The sequence below is a fragment of the Dromiciops gliroides genome, chromosome 4 (assembly GCF_019393635.1).
Source record: "Dromiciops gliroides isolate mDroGli1 chromosome 4, mDroGli1.pri, whole genome shotgun sequence".
Taxonomy (NCBI): Eukaryota; Metazoa; Chordata; class Mammalia; order Microbiotheria; family Microbiotheriidae; genus Dromiciops; species Dromiciops gliroides.
Window position 1 is genome coordinate 294,400,179 of NC_057864.1, and position 12,024 is coordinate 294,412,202.

General features: G+C 40.7%; 1 protein-coding gene across 2 annotated transcripts in view; it reads right to left on the reverse strand.

Annotated features, from left to right (window-relative positions):
* Positions 1-7,620: 7,620 nt before the first annotated feature.
* SLC17A5 (solute carrier family 17 member 5) overlaps positions 7,621-12,024 on the reverse strand; it is a 58,373-nt gene continuing 53,969 nt past the window's right edge. For both annotated transcript variants that reach the window (XM_043963976.1, XM_043963978.1), the window contains exon 11: positions 7,621-9,359. In XM_043963976.1, the coding sequence (XP_043819911.1) occupies positions 9,222-9,359 (138 nt within the window). In that variant the 3' untranslated portion in view covers positions 7,621-9,221. The remainder of the gene's footprint in view (positions 9,360-12,024) is intronic.

Consider the following 12,024-nt stretch of genomic DNA (forward strand, 5'->3'; position numbering starts at 1 on the left):
AGCTAGTAAGTGTTAAGTGTCTGAGGCTGGATTTGAACTCAGGTCCTCCTGAATCCAGGGCCAGTGCTCTATCCACTGCGCCACCTAGCTGCCCCTACCAATATGGTTTTATTAGTGGAAATAACATTAAGCAAAAGGCATTTACCACCTTTTTTTTTTTTTTTTTGTGGGGCAATAAGGGTTAAGTGATTTGCCCAGGGACACACAGCTAGTAAGTGTCAAGTGTCTGAGGCCGGATTTGAACTTAGGTCCTCCTGAATCTAGGACCAGTGCTCTATCTACTCTGCCACCTAGCTGCCCCTACCATCTGTGTTTTTTTTTGTTTTTTTGTTTTTTTTGCGGGGCAATGGGGGTTAAGTGACTTGCCCAGGGTCACACAGCTAGTAAGTGTCAAGTGTCTGAGGCTGGATTTGAACTCAGGTACTCTTGAATCTAGGGCCGGTGCTTTATCCACTGCGCCACCTAGCTGCCCCCCTACCATCTGTTTTGAGAATATACTCTAAGGACGATTAGACCCTTCTATCTGACTTGCAGTTGAAACTTTTCATATGTTATTTTCCTCATTAGAAAGTAAGTTTGTCAAGAGCTGTAACTGTCTTACTTTTCTGTTTCCTCAGTGGGATAGCTAGGTGGTGCAGTGGGTCCTGGAGTCAAGAGGACCTGAGTTCAAACCTGACCTCAGACACTTGACACTTACTAGCTGTGTGACCCTGGGCAAGTCACTTAACCCCAATTGCCATAGAACATCTGGGGCTATCTCCAGTTGTCCTGATATAGATCTTTCCACTGGACTCAGATGGCTCCAGAGGAGAGAGTGAGGCTGGTGACTTTGCACAGCCTTGTCTCACTTAAATCCAATTCACTGCAAGTCACAACATCACTTCTTTGTGAACAAAGAATAACATTTTCTCAGTTCTTAACACAGTGTACATAGTAAATGCATAATAAATGCTTAATTCATTCATTCATCATGAAGTATTCTTTCTCTCTCTCTCTTTTTTTTTTTTTTTGTGGGGCATTGGGGGTTAGGGGACTTGCCCAGAGTCACACAGCTAGTAAGTGTCAAGTGTCTGAGGCTGGACTTGAACTCAGGTCCTCCTGAATCCAGGGCTGGTGCTTTATCCACTGTGCCACCTAGCTGCCCCATCATGAAGTATTTTTGGTACTCCTGTTTGCAAATGATATTGTGTTGATTGCCCCAAGCCCCAGAATATTATAGAACCTTCTAAATGAAATCCACAATCAATATCCACAAGGGAAAATGTCAAATGGACAATAGTTCAGATTATAATATGCAGTTGGATGGACATATCGAAGGAATAAAGTTTACTCCCATAAACAGATTCTCAATTGTAATACCCTAGAGTTATGGAACTCTTCATGCACAATCATATAGCTTAATTCTGTGAACAGAAAAAGCCCTAATACATTGTTTACAAAACTTCATGTTTTTCTCATTTTAAGCTTTTGTTCCATAAATGGCAATTATTTTCCATCTTAAGGAGCAATATTAGTAAAGATAAGTAATACTAAAGAACTCTGTATAGTTTGAGCCCATTAACTTGATTGAAGGTCGGTACTGGATGCCAAGATCATAGGTTTAACCTTTGAATAGGCCAGCTAATGTCTCAGTTCATGGTCTCCAAAACTTAGTCAAAAGGGGGACAGTTTGGATAGCTCAGAACAAACATCATTTTTTTTTTTTAGTGAGGCAATTGGGGTTAAGTGACTTGCCCAGGGTCACACAGCTAGTAAGTGTTAAGTGTCTGAGGCTGGATTTGAACTCAGGTACTCCTGACTCCAGGGCTGGTGCTCTATCCACTGCGTCATCTAGCTGCCCCTACAAACATCATTTTTATTGGAAAAACAGTGGAAAACCCATATGGTACTGACAGCAATTCTGTGAAATCATCTTTGTAGACAGAAGACAATGAAGGACAACTTGCATCTGAAAAAAAACCCACAGAACTTGCTACCTCTCTGGATATATGTGACCAAAGCTAAAATTTTTGCATTGTGGAATGGAAGTTATTAGAATAGAAATGAGGAGATAATAAATGGAAGTTTTACGGCAGCTACATCTGTAGTGTTTTGTTAAGAAATGTCATTCATAGGGGCAGCTAGGTGGTGCAGTGGATAGAGCACTGGTCCTGGAGTCAGGAGGACCTGAGTTCAAATCCGGCCTCAGACACTTAATACTTACTAGCTGTGTGACCCTGGGCAAATCACTTAACCCCAATTGTCTCACCAAAAAAAAAAAAAAAAAAAAAAGAAATGTCATTCATGTGTCTGTTTCACCCCAGGAAGGGTGAATTCTAGTGCCGGTGAGGTGGGCACAGTCTGGTGCTCCCATCTGAAGAGTCCTTTGCAAATAATAAGTCCTTTGTGGGGACATAAAGTTTGCTTAGCTCTTGCCCTGCCAATCAGAAGAAAGATGTGAGGGGACACACACAAGGATTTGACAGTGGCTTCAGCTCAGTTGCATAAGTATTGGATCACCCTGATGGACTACTCTGTGACTGCTACAGGAAATCTAACCTTCCTTCTCCTCATGAGTCTCCTCCCCCAACAGAGATAAAGTGAAAGTAAACAGGAGCCTGGAAAATTACCAGTTTTCTTCCTAATTGCTCCATACAGAACAAGAGTTGAAGACCCGGATGCCACACTTCATTTTCCTATTCACTGTTTAGACACACTTTTCTCCCTTGTAAGAGCTTTTTGCTAGAACCTATTTTCCATATGATTCCTTCTCTGCAAGAACCACTTCTATTACTCACAGTTGTGTAATAATTGGTTGTTTGCTTGAATTTTCTCTAAAAGCTGAAAGCAGCTAAGGAGGATTCATCTGTTTCCAAGGGAAAGAAAAATTGACAACCCTGCTTACAGTATGATTCTATATGTTTCTGCCTTTAACTAAAATGATCCGGTTACCATCTGACCTTTTCTGTGAGGGCACAACACTTACCCACAATTTTTGTTCTACTGATTTGGCTGAGGAAGATCCATGAGACCATTTTTCTCAGTGCTGTTTTCCCCTACCTTATTTCAAATGCTGCATCAACATATTACTATTCTGAGAAATTTTATTTTGAACAGTGGACAGTGTACCACTTGTCATTCAGGAGAATGTATAATCTAATCCTTAACACAGTCCTCTTTCTGTTGAGGGTACTACCTTCTTTCAGACAGCCAGGTTCACCACCTAGATGTCATCTTTGATCCCCCCACGCCCCTTTCTTTTCTGTCCCATTTCCCTTTGCATCCTTGTAATTGCAGACCTTTGCAATAGTTTCCTAATTTGTCTCCTTGCTTCCAAGCCTTCATTTCTTTTCTTTTTTTTTGTGAGGCAATTGGGGTTGTGACTTGTCCAGGGTCACACAGCTAGTAAGTGTCAAGTGTCTGAGTCCAGATTTGAATTTAGGTCCTCCCATCTCCAAGGCTGGTGTTCTATCCACTGCACCACCTAGCTGCCCCTCAAGTCCTCATTTCTAAATTCATCCATGACTGCCAAAGGGATAATCTCTTTTTTTCCAAAGGGATAGTCTTTTTTTTTTTTTTACAGGGCAATGGGGTTAAGTGACTTGCCCAGGGTCACACAGCTAGTAAGTGTCAAGTGTCTGAGGCCGGATTTGAACTCAGGAACTCCTGAATCCAGGGCCGGTGCTTTATCCACTGCACCACCTAGCCGCCCCAAAGGGATAGTCTTAAAGCACAGGTCTAACCCTACTCATGAACCCTCAGAGGCACCATCTTACCTTTTGCTTATATTCCATTAGAGAAAACAACACATACATTTATCTTTTTTTTTTTTAAACGGGGCAATGAGGGTTAAGTGACTTGCCCAGGGTCACACAGCTAGTAAGTTTCAAGTGTCTGAGGCCGGATTTAAACTCAGGTCCTCCTGACTCCAGGACCAGTGCTCTACCCACTGTACCACCTAGCTGCCAACACATACATTTATGAATAAATACAAATAACATATTCCATTTGGCATTCAAAGGCCTTGACAATCTGGCTCCATGCAGCCTTTCCAGGCTCATTGTACATTACTTCCCCCTTTTCCACAATGTTCTAGCCAAAATGATTAACTTCCTGTTCTCCATACATAACATTGCATCTTCCACATCTGTGCCTTTGCATACATGGGCTGTCCTGGAATGCTCCCATTCCCCAGATCCACCTCATAGAAACTTTAAGGCTCAGCTCAAGGGCCTCTTCCCATAAGGGGCCTATATCCTGTCCTCCAAGTTTCTAATGTCCTTTCCCTCCCCAAATACTATATACAAATAAAATATTATATGTAGACCTCATGTTTTAAGACTTAATGATTTTTGTAAAATCATAAAACACTAGACTGTGCCCACCACACCAGCACAAGTATTGTATACTAATTTTGTATATAAATTTGTATTTATACATCTGTATATATTCTTTCTTCCACCTTCAATTAAATGTAAAGTCCTTGAGGGTGGGCAAGGACTATTTTATTTTTGTCTTTGGCACATAGTTGTTGAATGAAGAAATGAAAATTTAATCTCAAACATCTTAATGTTTCTGATTCTTAAAAGAGAAACTAAATTAAAAAAGAGAAAAAACAAGCACTTCAGCAAAAGTAGCCAACACCTCAACTGAGCCCGATTGTAGGCCATTTGGCCCCAGTTTTACTCAAGGGCCCTAACTTTGCAAAGGGCCAGACTGACCTTTTCTTATCACTTCCCTAGGGCAAGGCTTGTATGTCATAATTACAAAGCACTTTCACTTTTTTGCTTCCAATGACAATTTTAGACATTTTGTATATTATTTTCCTTGTTCTTCTTTTACTCTTCATCAGTTCATATAAATCTTCCCATGCTCTCTGAATTCTTATTGTTTCTTAGAGTACAACAATATTCCATCATGTTCATGTACCATTATTTACTTGGCCTTCTTGTTGCTCAGTGGTGTCTCACTCTTCTTGACCCCATTTGGGGTTTTCTTGGTGAAAAGACTGGAATGTTTGCCATTTCCTGCTCCAGCTCATTTTGCAAATGAGGAAACAGGGTAAAGTGACTTTCCTAGACACGCAGCTAGAACTGTTAGATGAATCTTCCACCTAGCTGCCCATTTATTTGGCAATTCTCCAGCTAAAGAACATCTACTTTTTTTTTTTTTTTGCTACTGCAAAAGTGTAACATACTTTGGGGTATGTAGGACCTTTTTTCTGTCTTTTTCCTTGTTGGGGTATATGTCTAGCAGCAGGATCTTTAGGTCAATGGGTCTGGACATTTTAGTCACTTATTAAAAAAAAAGAATGAAAGCATAATTTCAAATTGTTTTCCCGAATTCAGGGGTGGTACATTTTTGCTCTCATAAGATTAAAATTGAAGTGTTCTAGCCTGGCCTTGTAGTTAATAAGTCATAGGTTTAAGTTCTATCCTTGAAATATGTGACTCTGGGCAAATCACTTAATCTCTCTGTGCCTGGGGAATTTAACAGAAGTTCCCTTTACAGAGTTGGACTTCCATTCCCCCCCCCCCCCCCACCGCACAAAAAAAAGTATTTAAAGTATGGGTGATTGTAACTTAGGTTTTACGTTTGGGGGGGGGGGGTTTGGGTGAGGCAATTGGAGTTAAGTGACTTGCCCAGAGTCACACAGCTAGTAAGTATTTTTTTTTAAATTTATATATTTTTTAGTGAGGCAATTGGGGTTAAGTGACTTACCCAGGGTCACACAGCTAGTAAGTGTTTTTTTTTTTTTAATTATTTTTTTAGTGAGGCAATTGGGGTTAAGTGACTTGCCCAGGGTCACACAGCTAGTAAGTGTTAAGTGTCTGAGGCTGGATTTGAACTCAGGTACTCCTGACTCCAGAGCCGGTGCTCTATCCACTGCACCACCTAGCTGCCCCTATTTTATTTATTTTTTTTAGTGAAACTAACTATTAAGAAGACTGGAATGCCCTTGCCACATAGACAACTTTATCTCCTCTTTCCTTTTCATCCCCAAAAGACAATGAAACAGTTCTCAAGATTTAATCGGTCAAGGGGACTAAGGCTTGAACCTGTTGACATGAGACAACACATCCTTTGGACCAAGCAAATGCAGTGGCTAGGGGATTTGCATCCAACTGAATCAAGACTGAATCTTTGGGGAATATTGTTTCCATTCTTTGGTTAAGCAAACTTCTTTCATTAAGCATTATATGACCCACGACTCTAATTTTGTTTCAGTCCTGAGTCTAAATCGCTGCACCAGCCTGAGACCCAGAACAACAGGCTATCCCTAAGTAATAATAACCATAAGGAGAGCTTGTTGTTCTGGATCTCAGACCGATTCAGTGGTTTAAGATCAGGATCAACTCTCTCTAGCTATTTAAAAAATGTGCTTTAGTTATATCAGGGGTGAAATTTGTATGGATGGGTTGGTGAAAGTCTGTCACCCCAACCAGAAAGTTGGAAAAGGATATACTATCCTTTGTTATCTGGTGATACAAGGGGGACAGTAAATAAATGGCTTGGCTTAAGCAATACAGTGGCTTAAAAGCAAAATACTTTGGACACTTCAGTTTACAATACCTCATGAAGAATGCTGAAAAGGCAACTTGCAAAACTTTAGATACAGTTGAACCATAGAATTCCATTGATCTAAAAAGATTACATGCTTATTTATATAGACTGGGGTTTATTGAAGTATTTATATATGTATGGGTTTGTGTGTGAGCTTTTAAGGACCCCAATATTCTCCCTGAAACAAAAGTCCATCTTTTGATGTGGGAAGTCTCTACACATCCACGATGGAGATTTTGATAGAAGTGGCATGAAAGGCACCATCAGTGAAGTGACCAGAAAAATGATGGGCCAGTCACATACTAAGAATGGGAAGGATCCCTGATGGATAGCTTATGTTCTTCACTGGTGTCTACCCTGCCACGAGAACTAGAGGAAGGCAGCCAGCATGCCTATGGACCCTGTATCAAGTGTTTGCTGAGGTGAATGGACAAGAATCCCACACAACGGGGAGGTACAGATAGATTGTGATCAGCTTCCCTGGAAGGAATACCCAGAAGGATGAAATCACAGATCTGAGTATTAAAGGAGGATATAGCGTAGTTAAAAAATTATGTTCGTGTTTCAAGATAACTTTTTTTTGTTGTTGTTTTTTGTTTTTTTTTTTGGCGAGGCAATTCTGACTCCAGGGCCGGTGAAGATAACTTTTTAAAAATGTGATGATGGGGCAACTAGGTGGCACAGTGGATGGAGTACTGAACCTGGATTCATGAGGACCCGAGTTCAAATCCGGCCTCAGATATTTGACACTCACTAGATGTGTGACCCTTGGCAAGTCACTTAACCCCAATTGCCTCACCAAAAAGTATGGTATTACCTTTTTTTTTTTGGCACAGCAATGGGGGTTAAGTGACTTCCCCAGGGTCACACAGCTCTAGTAAGTGTCAAGCGTCTGTGGCCGGATTTGAACTCAGGTAGTCCTGAATCCAGGGTCGGTGCTTTATCCACTGCGCCACCTAGCTGCCCCCTATATTACTTTTGAAAATAGAACAGAAAACATTTTAGTTCCTATGGATAGCTAAGTATAAATCCTTATAAAAGATGTAAGAAAACAGAACATTCACATTTAATCATCATTTTAATGATATAAAACCAACATGACAAAACTGTTCACAATAAATGTTGGACTGAATACAGTTTGAACAATAAATTACATAAAATTGCACCCAACAGGTAACAAAAAAGTTATCCTGGACAAGATAAGAAGACAGAACTAATAGCCACAAAACATTAGCTAAGATCCATATCACATAAAGGTTCTTTAAAGCATGCTTTGAAATCACTGGTAGAAAATTTGGTGAAAATCCCTTTGTAAATCCCAGAGTGGTTTAATCCCAGAGTCCAGAAGCAACAGGGACTATCCCCCGGTGATCTGGGTCTTTAAAAACCACTTTTACTTTGAATTGCAAACAGAAGGTCAAGTTAAGCCTGTTAGTGGAATGGGGATGGGTTCTATCTGTGCCTTTGCACTAGATCAAGAAGCCGACCTCCCCTGTATTTGGAACCAGAAGAGGCAGTGGCAGAGACAGCTGGTCCCAAGCATGGTTTGTGGGATGATTTAAGAATGACCAGGAGTCTAAATCTGTGTTGCAAACTATATGACATCTCAGAGTTCAACTTGCTGAGCAGGGTGGATAGAGATTACCTCAAACAGAGGTTGAGATTTCTCCAGGCTACTCTGAAAGTGCAGCTTCATCAGTCAGTTAATAGCCACATACATAGTGAGAACTCTACCCAAAGAAATGGCACTGAGCTATTATTGGCAAATCAGTCTGTGTGGCTATGGGTGGACTCCTTGTCCCAGGAGTCAGAGAGAGGAAATGTCTATGTAAAAATGGTCTGTTGGTGAAAATGAAGCTGCCCCTGCCACAGCTACCTGGCAAAGAGTAAACTCTATGAAGGTAGTGACTCTCCCTTATTATCTCTCCAGGAGCCAGCAGAGGGCTTTACACACAGTGGACCCTTGATAGCATTTTGAATTGCAAGGCCAGATTCTACGGATGCTAGTAGCATCACAGAAACTGTAAATTTCCAGACCCCTGAGTGTGAAGGAGAGTAGATTAAAAATAGCTCCAACTTAGAGAACATGTTGTGCTATCCTCACAATAATTCTGTGAGGGTAAAAGTGCAAGTTCTGGTATCTTTACAGATGAGGAAACTGAGGCTCAGAGAAGTTATGTGACTTCCCCAAAGTCACAAAAGCTAGGAAGTGGCAAAGCTGGGCTTAAACTAGATGAAGTGTGTTCATGAGAGAAGTTTGGATGAGAACAAGTCTTTACCAATACCTGAGAATCTCCATTCAGCTTGTGGGAAGGTACAGGGTTCATTTAGCTCATTCTCCTAAGTGTACAGCTCTCTAAAAATAAATATCACTGCTATTTTATGGTTTCTTTTTCACTTTTAGTCAGTTTGTTAATCCTGAACTACTATGCATAATTATTTTCTTAAAGCTGTGTATATGAATCTAAATTACAACCTCTAGCATAGCTTTTCTTACTACAAATGATTAAAAATATTAAATTCCACAAAAATCAAGTAGTGACATTTCATAATTTCAAGCCTTAAAAGTATGTAAGTAAATTTTTTGGTGAAATGTTTAAGCATTCAAATAGCAAAGGCACTTTTAGGTTACATGATGATAAGAATGAATCAAGAGAGTGGCTTTCTCTATGGTTCTTTTAGTTTAGATCCCTGTGATAATTATTTAGAGCCCACTCCTGTACTTCACCCCTGGAGAAAGCTGTGAAGAAAAGTGCTCCAAATATATCAATACTAGCAGCGATATAGAACACCATCTGCCATTCTTTCACTGTGTTCTGTAAAAGAAAAAAAAGGGAGTAAACCCAATGATATTAATTGCATTCTCTAGAATTAGGTATTGTTAGAGTAAGAGCTGATTTCTGAGCTGGGGCAGGTGTGGGGTTTGGGGGGTAGGGCAGTGGCAAGTAATCACAAGATATCAAACTATAAAATTTCATCCATCTTATCACTTTTGGAGATGTGAATGCCTTTTCCTGATTGACTTTGGAGGGGGGGGGTAGGGTGGGGCAATGAAGGTTAATTGACTTGCCCAGGGTCACACAGCTAGTAAGTGTCAAGTGTCTGAGGCTGGATTTGAACTCAGGTCCTCCTGAATCCAGGACTGGTACCCTATCCACTGTGCTACCTAGCTGTCCCCTTCTGATTGATTTAAAAGGAAATGACTGGATTGGCTGAGGCTGGGTGCTTTAAATAGTTAAGTGCTGAGGAGTTTAGGAGGGAAAGGGAATACAGGCTCCAGAGGGCTTTGTGGAAGAGAATCCTGGCAAGTGGGTACAGCCATGGATGGGAGTGGAAGGCCATGAATAAGCTTTCAAAGACTTTTCTGAGTCCTAACACAGGCACCAGAATTGGCTTTTGCAGACTCTAACAAGCCTTCTGTCCTTCATAGAGATGCCAGCCTGGAACACTTAGGAGCAGTCCTATACCAGAAGAATAATGGTCACCAGAAACTAGTTCTATTTGTCCACAGAAGACTGAACAACAGCAAGACTCTACCCGTTAACAAGCAGTAATCCATGTCTTTGAGGTGTGCGTCCCTCAGAAGTCCAAAGACCGTGCATAGAGTGGAGTTGCAAGTGTGAGGATGCAACAGTCTACTTAAAGTGTAAATGGTGCCCAGCTAGAAGCCACTTAACTTGCCAGAGACGGGCAGTGGCATCAGCCAGCCATAATTCAGCAAGCACTACTAGACAGGGAAGACTAATGTGTTTGCAGATTCTCTGTCCTGAAGGCCACAAAACACTGAAGCCAGAGTGACACCTAAGAAAGGAGTGAAGTCCATGTCCTCACAGAGATAGGACAGCGGAGGATGGAGTGACACTCAGGAAGCTTAGTTACAAGCAAATGACAGTGAAGCTTAAGAATTGGGGATTTCTGCCAGACATCATCCCAGCTGCCTACAGGAATTTTGTTTCACTGAACTCATTTTCTTTGCCTTAGTTGTGTGTCAAGGACTGACAGCGAAAGGCTTCAAGCTGCAGTTTCCTGAAGGCACCATACTATTGAGATACCTTACTATTGAGGTTGTGGCTGTCACTGATCCCGTGTATGGCGCCAGGAAGCAGTGAATGCTGTCTAGAGCATATTGTGCTCTGGCCATGAAAGCCTAACATGCTGACTTTGGATATGTGGGTCAAGATATAGGAATAACGATCTTGAGGAAGGGCAGCTAGGTGGTGCAGTGGATAGAGCACCGGCCCAGGAATCAGGAGGACCTGAGTTCAAATCCAGCCTCAGACACTTAACACTTACTAGCTGTGTGACCCTGGGCAAGTCACTTAACCCCAATTGCCTCACGAAAACCAACAACAACAAAAAAACCAAAACAAAACAAAAAAGATCTTGAGGAGTGAGGAATCTTGAGAGAGAATGATGGAGGTAGTAAGAAATATATTTTATTAGTCCAAGATGGCTGCACACCTCACTATGAGTAAGACTTGTGCTCATTACGTGCACAGAAAAGTACTTTCAATTTCTGCTCACATATGTGGAGACTATAAATGCTAGCAAACCCTCTGAACTTTTCTGCATTGTCCTATCTCTGTTAGGTGATAGTAAGAACATAAAAAGGCATGCATAGGCTTATCAAAATTAGCAGCCAGAAAATTTCCATTGTTGCTAAAGTATTGTGGAAAAAGTATTTTTAAAACTATGGTCTTCCAGGGCAGCTAGGTGGCGCAGTGGATAGAGCACCAGCCCTGGATTCAGGAGGACCTGAGTTCAAATCCGGCATCAGACACTTAACAATTACTAGCTATGTGACCCTGGGCAAGTCACTTAACCCCAACTGCCTCACACATACCAAAAAAAAAAAAACCCCAAAAACCCCAACTATGGTCTTCCTACAAAGATTCGGCATATACCACAGGAGGTTATTGCTAAAAACAAAGGTTCCATATATTAACTTAAAAAAAAAATTTTTTTAATAAAGTATTTTTTTCCAGTTATATGTAAAGATAGTTCTCAACTTTTGTTTATACAAGCTTTCCAATTTCAGATTTTTCTCCCTCCCTCACCCCTCCCCTAGACAGCAGGTAATCTGATATAGGTGTTTTATATATTAACTTTTTGTGGTCGTAAAGAACTAGAAATAAAGCAGATGCCCATAAATTGAGGAACAGCTAACATAATTGTGATTCATGAATATTACTATGATTTAAGAAACTAAAAATGATGAATACAGAGAAGACCAGAAAGATTTCTATTAACTGATGCAAAATGAAAGAGTCAGGAAAAGATATATGTACAATGATTACAAAAATGTAAATGTAAAGAACAACCACTACAAAGTTTAAGCTTGGCCTTAAAGAAAATATATGAGAAGATACCTCTTCCCACTTTGCAGAAGATGAGGTCCAAGGATGTGGAACATTACATATAACAGGGCTTCTTAAACTTTTTCCATCAGCAGACCCCTTTATGTTTTGTTTTGTTTTTTGG